Raw genomic sequence first — 21,785 nt, 5'->3', positions numbered from 1 at the left:
GGTAAGTGGAAAAAAATCCTAATTTAAATGCATGAAACCGAGGCACCGACACAAAATGAAAAAAGTTCAAGGGGGTGTAAACTTTCTATAGGCACTGTATATTATATAGGTAAAGGCATCAAGTGCATAGGAGACTGACTGCACGTGTGAAACTAGTCAAACCCGTGTGCTATTAGTACTGCCTTTTCTTTCTCCAGTCACCATATAATTAGAAATCTTGGTCCAGCTCGAGGGAGATGGATGTATGCAGACCAACTTCTATGTACACACCATAGTATTATGACAAGGGCTCAAGAGGATTCATAAAGAATTTATTTTTCCCACAAAAAGAAAATAAGTTGTTTACAAATATATACACACACATTATTCGCTCACAGAGAAATAAATTAGAGCATACAAAAAAAGTACTTCATACACACACAGCACAGTAACAAACAGAATGCATTGTGTCTTTGCGTGTTGATCTCCGTGGCTTGTAGGCAGCTGGTGTTAAAGCAGGCAGTACACCAGGAGGAGCTCAGTCAGAAGTCCATGTGTAGTTAGAAGTGCCATCCTTCCTCCCAGTTGGCTAGGGTCACTCTGGATCCACAAGGCTGCTCCTTCACCGAGCATACAGTAGAAGCTCCAAAGGACTTCGCAAGTGCATTTCTGCTTCGGTCCCCCTTGGGTATGTGGCTCAGTTTTTTGAAGTGCATTATCCTGATTTAATAGTGCAATCTAAAATGGGGGGGGGGGGGGGGGAGGAGGAGGAGAGAAGTCACTTGTTAGTAAAGCACTACACGGAGAGTTAGATTATGCTTCCTTTAAATCATTCTTATTATAGGGGCAGCTTATTTGAATTTGCAAATCTTCCGCCACTTTGACCCGTGATCTACAATGGGGCGACATGATTTTGTGCTTTCTGGATGATACTTACAGCTTCAGGATATTGGCTTCATACTTCGTTCCATTCATAAGCCACAAACTTTACGTTTCAATTTCACCGGTGTACTTAAAGCAATAGGAAGTTGCGCTTTACCTTTTTCTCGGTTTAACTTCCCATCCATCCCGACACTTGACAAATGTTATCTCATTTCCAGGTGTTATCTTGGTTGCAGTTGGATCTTCAGCACAGAAAGTGAACCTACAAATATAGTAACAGTATTTAGTGTTGAACAGAGAAAAGCAGTTGTGATGTTTCCGAGCATGGACCCTCATGACTTGTATAAATGTGTCCACAGAATGACAGTGAAGAGGTTTTCCCGGCACGCTGTTTCTACTCACTTTTTCTGGGTTTCTCCACACTTGACACGAATGCGCCGCACCTCCAGTACCTGGTTCTCTTTAGTTCCTCCCGAGTACAATACAGACTTCATCTTTTTCCATATCGAGAACAAAGACTTAGGAGCTCCTTCCCAGGACAGTTTGATCTTGAGCAGATCCCCAATGTCTTCTTCAGTGAAGACCAAGAAGGAGTTGGTAAAATTCAGGCCAATCTTGTCAGGTCTGAAAATATATATATTCTCACTAAAGTGGCTGCAAAAAGTTGCATAGTGCAGCTGGAGTTTGTTTTGGCACTGCGTGCTGATGTGAATCTAAACAGTTTCAAAAACAAACATGTTTGTGGTTATATAGTTATGTCTGAAGTATAACTATTCTCAAAGTGTGTTGTGTGCATAACAAATTGGTAGGCACCAAAATTATATTACAACTAGGAAGATTTGAAATGGTCTTTTGTAAAACAAATGAGTCCTCATCAGGTACGGATACTTACAGGTCAACACTGTGGTCTTTTGTGTCATTATGGGCACCATAAAGTTTAACAAAGAACGTTGGGTCTTTGTCCTCCCCATCGGCTTTGCTAAAAACGTGCATCTTCATCTGGTAGTGATAACCTAAAAGAGTGAAGGGGAAAAAAAAAAAAAAAAAAAAGTACAAAATGTTATCAGTTTTGTTACAATACAATGTTTATTTTCATATTAAAATGTACTCCTTTAAAAAAAATTAGGGTTCTATTTTTATTTAGATCATTGACAACTGCATGCTATACTGTAGTATCTACGCTATTGCTGCATTGAATGCCTTGCAAAATAAAAACATTTGTACAAGAAGTCTTTGTGAAGGTCTTTTGTTGTTGGAACACTAATGAGATTAACAGCTGTAAGTGTTGAAAAAATCTCTTAATTTAGTTCAGTTTAAAAGGAGATGCAGTATGAATATTTTATAGGAACAGGAGGTGGCATTTCTCGCTTTTTCTTATTAAACTTAACTCATGCCTTATTTACAGCATAGTAGAAACATTCAGTACATCGACAAATGCCACAATTTAAATTGTATAAATATGCATCTTCATGCACACATGCCACTTCATACCAATTTTAAAAAAAGACACCACCGTATTCCTTCAAATTAAGTTAGAGTACAGTATAGTGATGCATGCAATTACTACTGGAAATGAGAAAACACGCATTACTAATGCTCTGTGTGACAGCAGACGGCTGCAAACTGCCTCCACACATCGTTTGGTTGTGTAACTGAGGTTGCATCTTCGTAAATGCAGCTTTATTTTGGGTTTTATCTTTTCCTCAAATTCAGGGTGGTCTTAAATTTGAAGGAATACGGTACACTGATTTGCTTACCTCCAAAAGGCATATCTGCCCGTGTTTTGAGGTACATCTTGCTGTTTCTCCTGTTGCGCATCTTCTTGATATTGTAGCCCAGGTTGTTGCATCGGTTTTTCCTGCAGCTCAGGCAAATCCCTTTCTTGAAGCGGCTGGGATCCGTGCACCGGTATGCAAAGCTCTGGTGATCTTTATTCAGAAGTGAATCTATAAAAAGATGCACCGAGCGCTCATGCTCACATTTTACAGCTTCCCCAAAACCTGAAACACAAGAATACAACTGAATCAGCAATTTAGAAAAGAGCTTAAGTTACATTTCAGAACCAGGTCGATTGAGTGCATCTTCAGAGTACCGATTCAAAGCAAGGCATGAACATGTAGCATCTCATTCTTTCAGTTACTTTCATCGCTAGTCTGGTGGCCAGTTTATCCAGATGCACGCTTGGAGTGGAAGGGATTTGTTTCAGATATTTAGAATGCGTTTGTTTTAAAAAAAAAAAACAAAAAAAAAAAACTGATGCAGAAGTTCGAACATCAGACCAGCATTGTTGGAATAATTTTCCCCTACAGTACCTTCTACTCCATTTCTATGAATCCCACTTTTGAAAATGGCACCTCTATGACATACCCAAGCAAGTACCTTACTCTTTTACAAGTCTACAGTAGCTATGAGACAAGACAGCTGTGAGGCTTTTCTTGCAATTACATTTAATTAGTGTAGGAAATTCATGGAGCTTTGTGTTCTGTGTTGAACTCTCAAAGGCATGCAAAGCCAAGTGTTTTAAAATTACAAGATATAAGGAAGATATGCCTACCTCCGTAAGCCATTGTACCCAGTATGTCCCTTAAACCACAGCCAGGTTGGCTATCCCCTCCATTAGGATAAATGTCAATGTGACCCACAGGTTGCTGGATGCCAATGCTGACACCCAAAGCCTCCCTTGTGTAGGTGTGCAGAACATCCACAAAGTCAGCGTCATCAGGAGACAGGCGACTGTCCGAACCGACCCCTTCAAACATGGGGCCCGCCGGGTCCAGTCCTAAAATCAAAACAGGGCTTTCCATCAACAGCTATCCTTTAATAATGCCTTCCCCTTTGCACAGCCAGTATAACCATGTAAACTTGGTCATCGAGGGAATCTGCATTTGAACTATAAATTAGAATAATTCTCAGGTTATAGGAATATGCACACAGCGCAATATGTGCCTTCACTTTACCTGTTATTCTGCCGATTGTTCCATTCACATAGTTACCAGCATAACCAGCCACATGAGCTCCCAGGCTGTACCCAATCATGTGCACGTTTTGAAGAGGCAAGTTCAATTCATCCTGCAAACATGAGGCAAGAGTTTTAAATTGTAAGCTTCAAAGGGGATTTCACTCATTTATATTGGCCACCCACATAAGCAGATTGCAGCTGCCAGCATCAAGATAAAGCTACACAGCTGTGCGCCTCATGCACGCAGATGAACGTCACCTGTTTCTAAAGACGAGAATTTTGTTTGTTAGGTCAAGCTAAAGCACATACAAATGAATAAACAGTTTTAAACAGATATCTGGACCTGACAATGCTCGGGGGATGGCGACAGAGTGTATTTGGAATGTTGCCTCCAGCACATACCTTTTACAGTAACTTTAATAAACCTACAAGACAGATTTTACTTATTTTATATATATATATATATATATATATATATATATATATATATATATATATATATATATATATATATATATATATATAATAAAGACATACATACACACTCTAACAAAACCTGGTCATACCTTTAACCATTCGAGGAACTTAGCAATGTCATGCCCGACAGTTTTTGTGTGGTTAACAGCATCTGGATACACTTGGTGGGCAAGGTTGATCCAGTCAACTACAATGACATTGGCTTCCTTTTCACGTTCCTGAATAGCAGAAAGCAGCTTTTGGAGCCACTTTTCAACCATACCACTCATCTGTAAGACAAAACAAATAACTAGTACAGTTGTATTCAGAGGCTTAGGATGAGCAACTTGGACAACAAGACAGTAGAATGTTATGACAGCCAAGTGTATGTGTGCCAACCGGCTGAACAATTACCAAAGGGCGAGCCTACATCCATATCCATGATAGGGTGCAATATAGTTGTTTTTTTACAGAGACTCAGGTAGAATAGGTAGAATGTCCTCTAAATAAACAGATTATGCCAAGAGATTTATGTATTTATTTGCAATTAAAACACATGACACCAGAAGTGCAACATTTAGTTGAATTCTGTAGAAAGTAAATTGCATGTTCTTTTATCAAGTGGACCTTGTGACGCAGCAAGAAACGTATACTCACAGTCCACCCATGGATCACTAGGATAGTCTTGGCTGTTGCATTGAAGCCACATTCCTGTAGACTGTCATTCTGGCCAGGGTTGAGATAGCAACCAACATCCTCAGGGTCAAGAGACTTCTGAAGGCAATACTTCACATCAGGACCAACGACATCTTCACTGAGGTTTTCATCCTTCAGCAGATCAGCAATGGTGCCATCTGTAAAGGTAGCAACCCATTATAACAACATTTCCCAAGCAAACCAAGTCTACAATAGCAATGAGGATGGTAGAAGTAGCAAAGATAGTCAATGATACAAGATAGCAATACCGTCACCAGCTGAATTCTTTCAGTGTCTATCACTTGTAAAACATTAGAAGGGGGTGGGGTGCTAGAAATTCTGTATTGTAGCTTATTTTATCCAACTGAGATCAACTTTATTTGCACTATATTCATAGTAGCGAGGTAGTCTTTTTCATTCATTCAGTGCCCAATGAGAGAACAGGCACGTCTGGGGCTCTTATAAAAGGTTCAAATATAAAAACATTTTGCCCCTTTAGGGATGCATGACCAGACTTGAAAGAGCTGGACCTAAAGGGTCAGACAAGAACTGTAGCCAATTTCCCTTGTGGGTGGGTACACAGCTGGGTCGAGGGGAAGGCATGCATGAGCCACCTGCCAGTACGGCTGTAGCAAGGCTTGTGTTCCCTACAAGACAGCCAATTATCTGCTCAGCCAAAGAACTACACAGGCTGGGCGGCAGCTGCTGCAGCTTCTATGGAGCACGAAATACATGAAAAATACAGGATTCATCATTAAAGCATAGTTTTGTTTAACTCTTCTTGTTATGGGTTGAGCAGAAAGGGAAACAAAGTGAATTACACTACAGAGCATACAACTGGTTACAGCTACTGTATGGCTTTAACAACTGGTTTACAAGTGTCGCTTCTATAAAAATCATAATAAAAAAGTGTACAAGTACAGTAAAAGCTCACTAAAGCATAGAAACTGAGCATGCAACAGCTTGCTATAAAAGTACGATAAAGCTTACAGTTCTGTTGATAAAAGCATGGGCTACTGTGTAATCACCATGGTGATTTATGGTTTTTTTTATGTAAAATATATTTAAACAATTTAATTGGTTCTCAGCTTTATTTTCTTCTAATTATTCAGTTCTGAAGGAATCAATACGGAATATTCCATTCATATAGTAACTAGCTATTTTACAGTATTATAAAGCTCAAGGTCCACCAGGTAAATGTTTCTGCATGCAGCTGCAAAACTGATGAATTAATAGTCCTTCCTTAAAAGTAACTAAATATTGTATGCTTGTGACCTTAAATCTAGCACTGAAATACACATTACATACTTTGTGATAACATCCAGACTACATAGCAAGTTTCTAAATAGCATGGAAGAACCCTTAGTAATGCTCTCGGAAGGCTGATATTTAAAGCCATCCTTATTTAGCAGAAATAGATGGATAGCTTTAAATATCAGTGTTACTGACTTGGCGTTTTTAGTTCTACTTATACATATAGATTTAATGTACTTCATCTGTTGGAACATTTGAAAAGAATAGCTGTGACTTGAAATGTTACCTTGATATATTACTTTATATGTAACTACATGCCAAGTTTTTGCAGTTAAATTCTGAATCACAGATTCACCATACCATCCTGAAACATCCAATAAGTATAACCCTCAACAACATCTCAGTATTTGTTAGCCGGACTGCATCTCCTGATCTGTCTGGTTCAAGCACCAGGGGGTGACCACAAAAGAACTGACAACGCCTAAATGCATCATCACAGTTTGCACAAGCAGTATTTGAAGTATCTGCCAAAGTTGAAACCTGTTTTAGTATCCAAAAAGGCTATTCACTTTTTTTTGGTACAATTACATAAACAAGCGTTTGAGGTGAAATACAAGAGGAAAGCATATGGATAGGATTTGCATACTAAATGCAATTAAACTACCGGTACCCGGTCTGCACTAGCAAAACGTTGCGGCAACGTTTAAACAACATTGGTTACATTTAAACAGCATGTGTATTATTATTATTATTTTAATACAAACCCAAGCTTACACATTTAACAAAACTGCCTTTAAAAAATAAACTATAACCAGTCCTAGTACTGAAAATTCCAGGTCAGAAAACAACACTTTGTCTCATCTGGAGTTACGAGTCAAAAAAAATCACAGCTGAGCACAGTTTCACAGGTGAGCGCATCCTTATTCAGTAGCAGCGATTAACAATCCTTTCCTTTACCTACAGTCTTACCTTTAAAAAGTCCCTCCTTCTCAAGGTCAGAAGACAAGACAGCGGCTACACAAGTTAAAAATAAAATCCACAATGAGAAGGCAAGTTCTTTCATGTCTTTCCTCAGAGGAAATTTACGTTTCTTCAACTTTAATAAATACGAATGTTTTAAAAAATATATATATCTTCCAATAATCCTTTGGAATAAAAGATTTTGATTTCCCCCTATGGACACGTTGTGCTATGTTAACTGCTAAGTGCATGAACTACTGCCAGGGTTCTCGCTGGAGTTTTAAATAGTTCTTTTCTTGATCATCTGATCATCGGCAGACACATTTTCCCGAGATTGTGTCATTTCATTGGTCAAGCCCCCAACTTTTACCCAAAGAAGGCGGGGCACCAAAAATGAATGAATTTGCACTCACTCACAGACTAAATTTGGAGTTAATAATACGTTATACGCTGCTCTGTTGATAAAATAATGGTTTAGATAGGTTATTATTTATCTGGAGTTATTTTTTCTTAATCCCTTAAACAAAACCAAGTATTTAAATAGTAATACAATTGCTACAATGAGCCGGTTGGTGTACTTTTATTTAAAACGAACAGCGGTAACTTTCCAAGATAAACCTTTGTCGGTATGTGGGACACGTAGTTTAACATTCAAAAAGAAGAATGACTGGCGTTTTGTTTTGTTGTTGTTCACCAAATGAGATTATGGCGTTTATCAATTCCAAATTACACAAAACACAAAAACAAACCAAAAAAACCGGCATAATATGCTTGGTGGGTATGATATTATGTAGGCGTATTATTAGAGTTTCAAAGGAATGTATTGTTTAATGCAGTTTCATAACTGAAATAGGATAACTTGCGCAAAAACATCAGTGTGGTTTTAACAACACTAATCCCGAGCAGTAACATAGGCCAGTACCATGAGAATAAAAGCGAATGTATATGCCTGTCGACTGACCGATAGTTACCCCACTATACCTCATTCATTGACAAGCAGGGGTTAGCTCCGGTTTCAAATGCTGCATGGCGGCCTGCCAGCATAGGATCGGCCCACTACTCGTTTAGATGGAGGGGGGCTGGCGCTATAGAAACTCAACAATGCATCTTCTGTCTGGATTTAATACACATTAATTTCATTTCATTGTAGGGAAAAGAGTACCTGCACGTTGACTGAGCCCCGTCAGATCACCCCATCGCATGACGTCATCACTCAATATACTCACACTCCCGAAAAAAGCGATGAAAAGAACACATTTTAAACCAAAAGAAAATACATATCTCCATTTTCCACTTAATGACACACAATTTATTGAAAAGCACCTATTTTAAAACAATAAAAATAATGTTAAAGAATAAAATACATAGCTTTGTTATATAAGTTAAAGTATAATTATTTCTTATTTATTTATTTCTTATTATTATTATTATAAGCAATTGCAAGAATATAAAGCATTAAAATAACTCTTAAATGGACCCAGATATGTACATGCAGTATTACATTAATATATATATATATATATATATATATATATATATATATATATATATATATATATATATATATATATATATTCTTGCAAGTTTCTGTGAGTCGCTCACTTTAATTAAAGTTGATGTAAATTCCCATTCCTATTTCATGCTGGTAGTACTTAAAGATTTTAAATGCTTGAAAGTAATAAACATATATTTTGATTGAATTAGCTATTTTCTTTCTAGTAGCGTGTTTTTAGTGAGCACCTCACAGGAAAATTCTTTTAAAAAAAATAATAATAATACCTTAATGCTTAATTCATTAGGATTACATATGTTATTGCTAGATCTTTTTTCTAACTACCGTGCCTGGACGTGCATTCCTACAGGGGGAATTTCCTGTTTTTTTGCAATGGCATCTTTGCATGTGAAGTTCAAGAGACAAAATGTATTTTCATTACAAAACATGACTATCTGGTAGGACTAAATTACAGAAATCTCTGCAGCCCTTGTTTTCTGGTAGTTTTAGCCATCATGGCCATTTCACCGGTAGAGTGCAATTGTTCCCACCCCTTCAGGGTCTTCTGTCCTGTCAGTAACCAACCAGCTGCTTCCCCCTGATCACTGACATGCTTTTCAACCAGTAAGATGCATGACCCAGAAGACACTGCTGGGGTGAAATGACCCAGAAAGTGTAAGCATAACAGATTTCCTGGATGGGAAGGCTAGCAAACTAGAAACTTTCTTTACCTAGTGTAGCACCAACTGGCATTTAAAAAAAAATAAAATACATGTTTGTAATATCATAATGTTTCTATGGAAACTGCCCATTTGACACCTGTATAGTGAATGGAAGGTATGCTTTATGAGAGTATTTTGTTAGCTGCAAGCACTTTAAATTCATTCAGGTTAAATAGTTGATCATCAAATGCACATACTGATTGTATTAAATTGATCTTACCAGAATCAGATCATAAAAGTGCCACCACTGAAATCATTCAAAATTGACTCTTTAATGACAGCTAACAGTACATATGAGTAGATTATCAGCCGCTGTTTAGATCAGTTTTTAAGGTTACATGCATCAAGGTTACATGTATCTATTCCGTTGCTGTCATTTTTAACCTATGTAACAATGGATCAAATATAATGTGAATCCTAAATCTATGTATCACTCTCATAAAGACTTGATACAATCAGAAATGTACTTGATTGTGAAATGAATATTCATTGAGCAGTAATTTTGGATACAGAGATGGTGTACAATGGCCTTTAGGCACACATTTTAAATTAAAGTATGTTCTTTCCTATTTCAATCTGATCACAAATAAAGAACACTCAATGCAATGTACTGTACTGTATGTACATAATCGTATATATCTATATAATTATTTTTGCCTGGTCACAAATTGCAGTTACAGGGGTGTAAATGTGTGTGCTATGGTGCTAGATTCTAGGTCCAGGGTACCTCATATAGTACCAGCAACATTAAATTCTAGTGCTAATGGACATGTTTAATTTTTTTGTATTTATTTTTTTATTCTTTGGCAGCCATAGATAATAATAGTTTCTCATTGGGTCTCAACTACCCACATGACCCCCCCACACTCATCCACATTTGTGTTGTGTGGGGCGGGGGGGGGGGGGGGGGGGGGGCTTGATTAGGACAGGGTTTGATTGGTGCTAAACTTTCAAGATAGTTTAGCACCAATTTTCAAAATGATTTGTACCCCTGACATAATGTACAGACTGGATATTGTTATAATACAACATTAAGAAGGCAGGATTACTGAAAATCTTTATTGACCTTGAATTGCCATTCAGAATTTTAAATCTGAATAAAGCAACATTTTTAACAGATCATTCTTAATTCAGGATGTGAGCTTTAAAAAATGAGATTCCATTAAGAAATGAGATTCCATTAAAAAATGCAAATACCCACTCAGAATGAAATCTCCTCTCCAAACCTCCATGTGCAAGGTAAGCTGCAAAGAGTTTGTGTTAATCTTCTTTGCTGTATGGTAGATTTTGTTATTTTTAAGCTACTTATATACATTGTTATAGCAACCACATTTTTTAGACTTTGAATTAAATACAGTAAGCAAAGCTAAAGAGGCCATTAAGAGGGTTTTATTGACCATACATGTTAACTGTAAATGGGTTGATTATAACTATTTTGGTATTCAAAATGAAATGAAAAGTAATATTGTGTATAAAAAATACCTGGCTGGTTTCTTCACATGAAGTATCTATAACCTCAGACCTACGGTGAGACATGACAAGGGTACATTTCACTATGTGACCCCTCATTACTGGAATGACTCTCGCAAATACATGTATATTAAATCTCTGTTCACACTACATATATAATGCAGGATCATCACGTGTTGAAAGAGTGATTGTACATTAATAAAAACTAAAAATTCTGTTATTGTGCTTACGTCTGTAGTGTGGGAATTCAGGACATAAACTAAGCAATATAAACGAAGTAAACTTAAAATTATATAAACATTTACTTTGAGAGAAAACATTGAATGCATTAAATCAGACAGACACGTATCTCAGTCCAGTACTGTAAACACACTTCTCACTTTTAGCCACTGGTTACACAGATTCATATATTAAAACATATGGGACAGTGAACCACCAGTAAAAATATTGTGGTAGTGTAGCATGTTGCCCCTCCTTCAACCCACCCTGGTGGTTTGGAGGAAGACTGAGCCTGGGGACCCGGTGGACCAGATAGAGGTCGTTGGCAGTGATACCAGACCATTGGTGGTCACATCTGGGGCATCTCCTGAGGCTGGGGGAATGGGACAGTTTCAGAAACCTGATAGATGTTTAGGGACCCTTGGAGCAAAGGTCAAGCGATGGATAATAAGCTGAAGCCAAGCTTTCCAGCTTTGGGGCACTATGCATAGTGTGCATCAAGGATGACAGCATATAAATATCCCCATCTTGTTACTTGACCATGTTGTCATAAGTCTCCTCACCTTGTAACCTTGCACTGCTCTGTCTACACTATTAATGCTGTTTGCTGATTGAAACATGATAAAACCTGGACTATTACAAATGCACTAGAGGAATCAACATATCAGTGTTATTCAAAGCAGCACCTAACTCATCTAGGGACATTATCATCACGGCAATACCAATCAGGGTTACAAAATATATGATTTGCCCTGAGAAGAACAAAATACATGTTGGGAATGAGTTGAGGTTTTCACTCTCCTAAAACACTATGGGATGTTTTTCATTTCTGTCTAATGCCATGATGATTGCAGCTAAACATATAGTATTTTCCTTATTTCAGATAAATATTTTCCATAACACACAGGAGGTGGGTTTAGGTGTTTATATTGTAGTAATCTGACTGATTCGCACCTTGTAGAGACATGGGAGACCAGCAAAAATCCTTGGTGAAAGTGAATTAATTTCTTAAGAAATGCTGCCATCTAGTGGCAAATTGTAACCAAAACACACAGAATATTTAAAGTCAGTATTTCATCACATTTCTAGTGACGAGGTCTCAGGCAGGTTTTCCAGCCTTTTTCTTAACATATACAACATCAGGGGTATCAAAATGTGTTACACTTTATTCACTTTAATTTTTGCCCCTGATGTCCTCCAAATCCAATAAAAAAACAGAAACAATGGTCAAGTTCCTACCATGCCACTGCCTAGCCTCGAGCACCAAGCAGGGGAGGTTACCCACTTATTTATTTACCACTACACCATCGGACGAGGGAAATCAAAAAGTTTTACACTGGGGACCACTACAGCTTTAACCAACAAGGGCTGATACTGAGCAGGTGTGTTAGCTACTGCAACTGGATCAAACAGTCACAATATTTGTGAATAAAATGCTTGAAGCAGACACCAAAATCTGACCACATGGCACATCTGTCTATTAGGGGCACACACCTTTAAGAAAGAATATACTTTTAACAACTATCTGGAAATATTAATTCACTATTCAACCACCTTCACTGTGTGCTTTAATAAAATGTAAAAAAAACAAAAAAAACAAAATGTATATTTATTTAAAAAAACAACGTTTTTTTAAACATTTTGTCTGACAATGATTTAGTCAGTATTAAAAGACTCTGTGTTTGTTTATATATATATATCTTACTAATAAAAATAGAGACAAAAGCAGTAGCATTAGATATCACCAGTCCGTTCAAACTTCTTGTTTTTCCACCTGCTGTTCTTTCTCTGTGCTGCTGGTGATTTCCTGTTCCTCTGTGCTCCTCTCTGGCTGGGTCTTCACAGCAGGGTCGGTATTGATGGGAACAGTTCTCTCAGTCACAGCAGGCAGTGCCAGACATGGCGCTTCAATCTGTAGCTGCCCGTTGGACAAGGAGCAGGTCACCTCATCAGGGTTCACATCTTGTGGCAGCTCCAATTCCTGTCTGAACTCCTGGTATTTGAAGGCGTAGCCACCTTTTCCATCGTCCTCTTTCTCTTCATGCTTTCCGGTCACTCGCAGTTTCCGTCCCACCTGTTTCACGGTCAGCTCTTCGGGTGAAAAGTCTTTGGTATCCAGCGTCAGAGCAAAGCGGTTTCCTTCCTTCTCTGTCTTATAGGGGATTGGCTTGGCATCAAAAAGCTTAGTGCCTTGAGCAATAGCCTCAATCTTTTTAAAGATCAGCTGATGAACTTGATCCATGAAGTCCATACTTCTCTGCATTTCCTCCATTTGTCTCAGGATGTCATTCTCCATCTGAATGAAGATGGAGCGTGTCTCTGGCCACAGTGTGCGCACTGGCACTGGCCAGTGGAAAGCCATTGGTGTGCAGAAGGAAGGCTGGAACACACGAGAGCACTGCAAATTCTTTGAGTATTCCTGGAGTCTTGTAGCCTCTTGCTATAAGATCTCAGTCTTTGTAGCTTCTGATGTGCTAGTTTGAGTCTGTCTCAGCAGTCAGAGCTCATAGCTTTTATACCCTCACACTGGGAGTTCCTGAACTTTCTGCATGTTACTTACCGGGATGTTATACTATGTGTCCTGTCAGAGAGGAATGATTTACGTAACTTCTGTCATGGTCTAAAACTGATAGCTCACTGCACTGCCAGCTCAGTTCCAAATGCTTCTGGCATTCAGAGGCGTTCTAATTATAGTGAACACAGTGTCTTTTGGCATCACTTCCCAGACAAGCTAGATCATTTTACAAAATGTATTTTATAAATTTAAATACATGTTTGTGATATCATAATGTTTCTTTGGAAACAGCCCATTTGACACCTGTATAGTGAATGGAAGGTATGATTTATGAGAGTATTTTGTCAGCTGCAAATCATTCAGGTTATTATTATTATTATTTATTTCTTAGCAGACGCCCTTATCCAGGGCGACTTACAATCGTAAGCAAAAACATTTCAAGCATTACAATACAAGTAATACAATAAGAGCAAGAAATACAATAAAACAAGTAAAGTACAAGTTTGACAAACCACAATTCAATAATACAGCAGGTAATAGTGATAGTTACATCAGGATATGATTAAATAGTGATAGTTACATCAGGATGTGATTAAATACAAAGTACTACAGGTTAAAAACTTGGCAGATTACAGTATTCTGAAGTACAGGATAAACAGTTGATCATCAAAGACACATATTGATTGTATTAAATTGATTTTACCAGCATCGGATCATAAAACTGCCACCACTGAAATCATTCAAAATTGACTCTTTAATGACAGCTAACAGTGCATATGAGTAGATTATCAGCCTGTCAAAATGGTAACCTCAAAATGGAGCGAGGTAACCAGTGGTGTACCACAGGGATCACTATTAGGTCCTCTGCTCTTCCTAATTTACATTAATGACTTAGATTCTGGTATAGTAAGCAAACTTTAAATTTGCAGATGATACAAAAATAGGAGGAGTGGCAAACACTGTTGCAGCAGCAAAGGTCATTCAAAATGATCTAGACAGCATTCAGAACTGGGCGAAAACATGGCAAATGACATTTAATAGAGAAAAGTGTAAGGTACTGCACGCAGGCAAAATAAATGTCCATTATAAATACAATATGGGAGATACTGAAGTTGAAGAAGGAATCTATGAAAAAGATCTAGGAGTTTATAAAACCTAGCTATAAAAAAGACCAACAAAATGCTCAGATATATAGTGAACAGTATTGAATTTAAATCAAGGGAAGTAATGTTAAAACTTTACAATGCATTAGTAAGACCTCATCTAGAATATTGTGTTCAGTTCTGGTCACCTCGCTACAATATGCAGCAGGCTAAAATAATTTAATCTATTCAGTCTTGAAAAAAGAAGACTGTGTGGCGATCTGATTCAAGCATTCAAAATTCTAAAAGGTATTGATAATGTCGACCCAGGGGACTTTTTCGACCTGAAAAAAGAAACAAGGACCACAGGTCACAAATGGAGATTAGATAAAAGGGGCATTCAGAACAGAAAATAGGAGACACTTTTTTTACACAGAGAATTGTGGGAGTATGGAACCAACTCCTCAGTAATGTTGTTGAAGCTGACACCCTGGGATCCTTCAAGAAGCTGCTTGATGAGATTCTGGGATCAATAAGCTACTAACAACCAAACAAGCAAGATGGGCCAAATGGCCTCCTCTCATTTGTAACCTTTCATTTGTAATCAATCTAAATTGTGGCTGATCTAAAAACTGTGGAGGTATTCAGATCTGCCACAATTTAGATCAATTGAATAGAGCTCCATGTGTCTAATCTAAATAAATCCACTTTCCCTTATTAAGTTGTCTTGAAAATTAAATATCCCAGTATAAGGGACATGCAGTATGAAAATAAATGTTATTTACGTTTAAAGGAAAATATAAAATAGGTTAAATTTAAGAAAGTGTGATAAGCTACATGTTGTTGTCTTTACTAAATAAAATAATTCATGCATTATTATTACAGGACAATGGAACATAGGACCCCTTATTCCAAAAGGCAGTTTGTTTTTTATGTGCTTCAGAAAATTAAATGATTTCATTAATTTATAATGATCGTCCTCTTCTCTGTGTTATGTATAGGAAATGTGTGTTCTACATACAATTTGAGACTTAAAGATCTGTGTCTTATAGGGGATTGGCTTGGCATCAAAAAGCTTAGTGCCTTGATCAATAGCCTCTTTTAAAGATCAGTTGATGAACTTGATCCATGAAGTCCATACTTCTCTGCATTTCCTCCATTTGTCTCAGGATGTCATTCTCCATCTGAATGAAGATGGAGCGTGTCTCTGGCCACAGTGTGCGCACTGGCACTGGCCAATGGAATGCCATTGGTGTGCAGAAGGAAGGCTGAAACACACGAGAGCACTGCATCTTCTATGAGTATTCCTGAAGTCTTGTAGCCTCTTGCTATAAGATCTCAATCTTTATAGCTTCTGATGTGCTAGTTTGATACTGTCTCAGCAGTCAGAGCTCATAGATGTTATACCCTCCAACTGAAACTTCTGTCGTGTTCCTAAACGGAATGTTCACTGCACTGCCAACTCAGTTCCAAATGCTTCAGGCATTCAGATGCGTTCTAATTACAGTGAACAGAATGACTTATTTTGGTATAGAACATGTCATGGTTCAGTTCAGGCAGATCAGGGCTTTAATTTAGTAAATGCTAGTTATTCTTAATATTGTTATATTTGTTACTGATTTGTTTGATTTGGGATATCCTCAGTGTTTCTCATTTCTATTGACTATTTTGTTTGAAATCATTTAATTTTCCTTAATATCTCTACCATTTACTATGGTTACATGTTTAGCCTTTCCTGGACCTTTGAGGGGGCAGGGAGTCGTTATCAAGTTTACCAAGAGATCTTCATTTGATGTGGAGGTGTTAGGGTTTATACTGCTTATATTGGTGTTGTTTTCGTTTAGCCCCTGAATAAATTACAGGACCATGATTAAGAAACCTATTGTTAGACGACTAGTCAGTGTGTCTCTGAATTTGTAGTTTTAAGGTGGTTACTTAGTCTGTATGTTAATGATGGCAATATGACCTTCATATTCTTGTTGTTTTCGTTTAGTTTCTGAATAAATTAATCAAGGAAACCTTTTTGTCAGAAGACTAATGAGAACGTTAGGTTACGGATGTAACCCTGGTTCCCTGAAAGAGAAGACGACCACCAACAATCCTTTTATATCATTTTATATCAGAGCTGTTGATAGGCCCCTCCGGGGAGTGAAGTCCTCGGTCTCGCCTTCCGAGGGAACAGAGCTCACTTCCTCTTTTGCTTCGAACCCATGAAGGCGACCGATGCGACCTTGCAGGTTGGTGGTGGTCTTCTCTTTCAGGGAACCAGGGTTACATCCGTAACCTAACCTAATACAAGGTCCTTGCTAAAAACTACGTATTCACAGCTATTCATTTTTGTAAACCTTTTCTGTAACAAAAGGTCTGTTGGTGCTTGTTTTGCCTCCTAGTCCTTTTAGACCATCTTGTACAATATTAATTGAAAATTGTAAAAACACTGTCCAATTAAAATAAAAATTAAAAAAACACCCACAAAATTATACCAGCAGAGCTTGTAAACATTTACAATATTTGGAAACATTATAAAATGAGTAAAACATATTTTCATGAAATTTACTATAGACTATGTGTATTTTAATCAGAATGATTTAGTTCCTATAAATTCCTATATTAACCAGATTTTGCTTAACTTTTTACTTATAGGTAAATTTTTCATGATAAAATACATTTTGTAGAATTATCTAGCTTCTCAGGAAGTGATACCAAAAAAGACTCTGTGTTCACTATAATTAGAATAACTCTGAATGCCTGAAGCATTTGGAACTGAGTTGGCAGTGCAGTGAGCCTTCAGTTTTAGAACATGACAGTGATGTAATCATTCCTCTCTGACATGAAACATAGTGTAAGTATCCCAGTAAGTAACATGCAGAAAGTTCAGGAACTCCCAGTGTGAGGGTATAAAAGCTATGAGCTCTGACTGCTGAGACAGACTCAAACTAGCACATCAGAAGCTACAAAGACTGAGATCTTCTAGCAAGAGGCGACAAAACTCCAGGAATACTCAAAGAAGATGCAGTGCTCTCGTGTGTTCCAGCCTTCCTTCTGCACACCAATGGCGTTCCATTGGCCAGTGCCAGTGCGCACACTGTGGCCAGAGACACGCTCCATCTTCATTCAGATGGAGAATGACATCCTGAGACAAATGGAGGAAATGCAGAGAAGTATGGACTTCATGGATCAAGTTCATCAGCTGATCTTTAAAAAGATTGAGGCTATTGCTCAAGGCACTAAGCTTTTTGATGCCAAGCCAATCCCCTATAAGACAGAGAAGGAAGGAAACCGCTTTGCTCTGACGCTGGATGCCAAAGACTTTTCACCCGAAGAGCTGACCGTGAAACAGGTGGGACGGAAACTGCGAGTGACCGGAAAGCATGAAAAGAAAGAAGATGATGGAAAAGGTGGCTACGCCTTCAAATACCAGGAGTTCAGACAGGGATTGGAGCTGCCAGAAGATGTGAACCCTGATGAGGTGACCTGCTCCTTGTCTAACGGGCAGCTACAGATTGAAGCGCCATGTCTGGCACTGCCTGCTGTGACTGAGAGAACTGTTCCCATCAACACTGGCACTGCTGTGAAGACCCAGCCAGAGAAGAGCACAGAGGAACAGGAAATGACCAGCAGCGCAGAGAAAGAACACCAGGTGGAAAAACAAGGAGTTTGAACGGACTGGTGATGTCTAAAGCTACTGCTTTTGCCTGTATTTTATTTATAAAATAAATGTTATATACTTTTTTTATACTAACTAAATAATTATCAGACAAAATGTTTTAAAAAAAAGTTTTTTTTTTATAAATGTTTTGTTTTGTTTTGTTTTGTTTTTTACATTGTATTAAACCACACAGTGAAGGTGGGTGAATAGTGAATTAATATTACCAGTTTTAGTTGTTAGTTGCTAAAAGTATATTCTTTCTTAAATGTGTGTACCCCTAATAAAAAGATGCGCCATGTGGTCAGATTTTGGTGTCTGCTTCAAGCATTTTATTCACAAATGTTGTGACTGTTTGATCCAGTTGCAGTAGCTAACACACCTGCTCAGTATCAGCCCTTGTTGGTTAAAACTGTAATGGCCCCCGTGTAACACTTTTTGACACCCCTGGTCCAGTGGTGTTGTGGCATATAAAAAAGTGGGTAACCTCCCTGTCAAAGACGGCCGGAGTGGGTGGCATCAGACCAGAAAGGAATACACAGACAGACGGTGGTGATGAGGAGCTGAGTGCAAATGGTAGCACTCAGCGTTTATTAACAAAGTAAAAGGTTGTAAACAGAACACAAAACAGGACACGGCACTTCACGCCAAAATAAAGAGACAAACAAAACAGACCAAACAGACAAAACACGATGAGCTTCTTTTACCAATTATTACTATTATTATTCTTCTCTTTACCTCCGTCTCCAGTCCCGTTCTCCACTCACCGAACACACAACCCCGGGTGAGTCAAACGTGCATCTCTATATACTGTTGTGCTGGGATTCAATTACTAATTAATTATTCACTTGAATCCTAGCACGTGAATTAATTCTGTGCAACCCCGTGCTCACATACTATACTTTAAATGCACGTGAAGTGATAGTGCAATCCCGTGCCTAAATATAATTATACAATTTAAATACTCGTGCTGCACACACCCATTTATATCCCGTGTACCAACTACAATACACCAACATTTAACACACCACACGCAACATACAACATATAACACAGAAAATACACACAGGGGCGGGCACTTCGTCACACTCCCCTGCTTGGTGCTCGAGGCCAGGCAGTGGCATGGTAGGAACTTAGGTTGACCATTGTTTCTGTTTTTTTTTTTAAATTGGATTTGGAGGACATAGGGGGCAAAAATGAAAGCCATTAAAATGCATTTCTGGCACTACATTCCACAGGGACAGTGACAACACTTTTAAAAATGGTTTTGTAAACAGCAAAAACTAAAGAACACTATCTAAGACAAACATAATTCACACTGAGAGAAGTATTCCCATCAACACCTACACTGCTGTGAAGACCCAGCCAGAGAGCACAGAGGAACAGCAGCGCAGAGAAAGAACAGCAGGTGGAAATACAAGGAGTTTGAACGGACTGGTGACATTTGTATAATATTTGTTATGAATGTGGAACCTGCTAAATTATTATTATTATTATTATTATTATTATTATTATTTACCAGTTACCAGTAAATACTGGGGTTTATGGACTACACGTACTTTAATTTACATTATAACCAAATCATGTTTTTGTTTGGTTTTTTAATAAAATAAATATTGTTTTGACAAAAAAAAAAAAAAGAAATGCCTCTTAATTTTATACGTTTACAAAGTATGCTAAATCATAGTACTGTACCGTACTTGTCAGTTCACTTAGCTTAGGTGCTTCTATTTTTTTCCCAAACCTGTTGGGCGTGACTTGCCATTTTCTATGGCAATTACTGTATCTGGTTGCCTACACATTTCTTTGTCAGCTAAAGCTCCTCTATTGTTTTGCGCTGCCGCTGCTCCAGCTCAGTACCTCTTGAGAAGCTGCGCGGCTGTGCAGACTTTTAAGCCAGTGGATGCGTGACCTGGTGACGTCTTTTCCGGCTGAGTTCACGCAGACGATGAATTTGGACAGGTTTTCCGCAGAATCTGCGCAGACTTAGCAAAGTCTGCGTATCGTGAACGCAGCCACTGTAAAATAAAACAAAAAAAACAAAAAACAAAAAAACAAACAAACCCCCCCCCCCCTGCAACTTATGTGTTGATAAAGATTGACATGTACGTTTTAGCAAGACCAATCAATCAGCAAAAACTGTGTGCCTGGTCCTTCCTTCCTCACGTGATCGTGCAACATAAACCACACCTCTTTGCATCAGTACGCTGTGACGCTAGCGCGCAGGTTTTCTTCCCATCATTCCTGGGCTCTCTCACAGATTGTACGTCAAGATGGTTCCTCCACTGCAGGTCTCGCCGCTTATCAAGGTATGCATTTGAACAGGGGATTGTGAGTTACAGACAAGTTAACTATTTGTGATGTTGCTGGGATCGACTACAAGCTGTTATGTTTCATTCACACATCAATCATTTTGTGGTTAGGCTCAGAGATCAGGCTCAAGCTAGGCCACGAGTCAGTAAAGTGATACCAAGGTCAGCCTGAAAATAAAGTATAGACGTTATGTAATGTCATAGAGCTGGTATGTTTGTCCGGTATTTTATGAATCCGCCTTGTCCAGAGATAAATAAATGTGCCTGTTTTTGCATCAAAATGTGTTCATTATAAATGGTCGTGAGTCGATTGGGAAGGAAGGTCAGGAAGCTAGTGTCAATGTAGCAGTGCTACGCAATATTCTACCGTTAAAGACCGTCAAATAAAATACTGTACTGATTTGCTTTACTGGAGATGCCATTTTATGCATCATTGAAGGACACATTGTTTCTGGTCATTTCTGTTAGGTCACCTTGCTGGCATCTTGTCGAGATGTGGTATATAGATATGTTGTTTATACAGAAGGAAATTCTGCAGTGAATACTGGAAATGTGGCAAATCTCACTTCATTAAATACCCGTAGTTGAATCTGTGCAATGCATTCCTGGCAAAGCTCTGAGTACTATACATAGCAAACTAGAGAACTACTGTAATATTGACATGCATCAATAGAAGTTATGAAGTCATTACTGCGTCCAATACTCAGATGTGTGTTTCGTGTTTGTTTGTTTGTTATCCACAACATTCAATTGAGCTCTTTTTCTAATATGTTGCATATGTCATAACTGCAAACGGGAAAACTGAACAACATGAAGATGTAATACTAACCTGGGAAATGTATTAATACCAAGAAATTAATACATGATTACCCTACTGTAAAATATAAACCAACTGTTTTTATTAAACAAATTCTAACCCCTACTCCAACAACAAACCAAAAAGGCTGTGAAATATTGAAACCTTTCTGTTAACTAATTTCAGACAGCCAGGTGGTCAGCCTTGCTGGTTGGAATGATCTATGGCAAGAAGAGATATGGTGAGTCTTAGTTTCATGTCAAAAAGCTTGCATCAAATGTCACATTGTATTTACCATTGGAGAACATCAAGTAGCCACCATGGAACCAGACAAAAGTGGTGCAA

General features: G+C 38.2%; 3 protein-coding genes across 3 annotated transcripts; 1 reads left to right on the top strand and 2 right to left on the bottom strand.

Moving 5' to 3' along the window:
- Positions 1 to 290: 290 nt before the first annotated feature.
- On the bottom strand, positions 291 to 7,454 carry LOC117421551 (endothelial lipase-like). The gene is made up of 10 exons (XM_034036076.3): positions 7,196 to 7,454; positions 4,934 to 5,130; positions 4,387 to 4,566; positions 3,819 to 3,930; positions 3,416 to 3,640; positions 2,619 to 2,861; positions 1,754 to 1,874; positions 1,264 to 1,485; positions 1,019 to 1,123; positions 291 to 717 (listed from the first exon to the last, which is right to left on the bottom strand). The coding sequence occupies exons 1-10, from the start codon at positions 7,287 to 7,289 to the stop codon at positions 705 to 707; spliced, it is 1,512 nt and encodes a 503-aa protein (XP_033891967.2). The 5' UTR covers positions 7,290 to 7,454; the 3' UTR covers positions 291 to 704.
- A 5,229-nt stretch (positions 7,455 to 12,683) lies between these two features.
- Positions 12,684 to 13,631, bottom strand: LOC117421489 (heat shock protein beta-11-like). Its single transcript, XM_034904068.2, has one exon. The coding sequence runs from the start codon at positions 13,449 to 13,451 to the stop codon at positions 12,843 to 12,845; it is 609 nt and encodes a 202-aa protein (XP_034759959.2). The 5' UTR covers positions 13,452 to 13,631; the 3' UTR covers positions 12,684 to 12,842.
- A 3,938-nt stretch (positions 13,632 to 17,569) lies between these two features.
- On the top strand, positions 17,570 to 18,641 carry LOC117420528 (heat shock protein beta-11-like). The gene has a single exon (XM_034033976.3). It carries the CDS (start codon positions 17,697 to 17,699, stop codon positions 18,345 to 18,347), a length of 651 nt encoding a protein of 216 aa, XP_033889867.3. The 5' UTR covers positions 17,570 to 17,696; the 3' UTR covers positions 18,348 to 18,641.
- Positions 18,642 to 21,785: the final 3,144 nt, after the last annotated feature.

The sequence above is a fragment of the Acipenser ruthenus genome, chromosome 1, assembly GCF_902713425.1.
Source record: "Acipenser ruthenus chromosome 1, fAciRut3.2 maternal haplotype, whole genome shotgun sequence".
Classification (NCBI taxonomy): domain Eukaryota; kingdom Metazoa; phylum Chordata; class Actinopteri; order Acipenseriformes; family Acipenseridae; genus Acipenser; species Acipenser ruthenus.
The sequence above is the reverse complement of the archived record's forward strand: the minus strand, read 5'-3'. Positions and strand labels throughout refer to the sequence as shown.

Coding starts and splice junctions, on each gene's coding strand:
- LOC117421551 (XM_034036076.3), bottom strand. CDS start 7,289: ATGAAAGAACTTGCCTTCTCATTGTGGATTTTATTTTTAACTTGTGTA. Junction 3,931..4,386: donor AGTTCCTCGAATGGTTAAAG/GTATGACCAGGT, acceptor TCATGTTTGCAG/GATGAATTGAACTTGCCTCT. Junction 1,486..1,753: donor AAAGACCACAGTGTTGACCT/GTAAGTATCCGT, acceptor ATATATTTTCAG/ACCTGACAAGATTGGCCTGA.
- LOC117421489 (XM_034904068.2), bottom strand. CDS start 13,451: ATGGCTTTCCACTGGCCAGTGCCAGTGCGCACACTGTGGCCAGAGACA.
- LOC117420528 (XM_034033976.3), top strand. CDS start 17,697: ATGCAGTGCTCTCGTGTGTTCCAGCCTTCCTTCTGCACACCAATGGCG.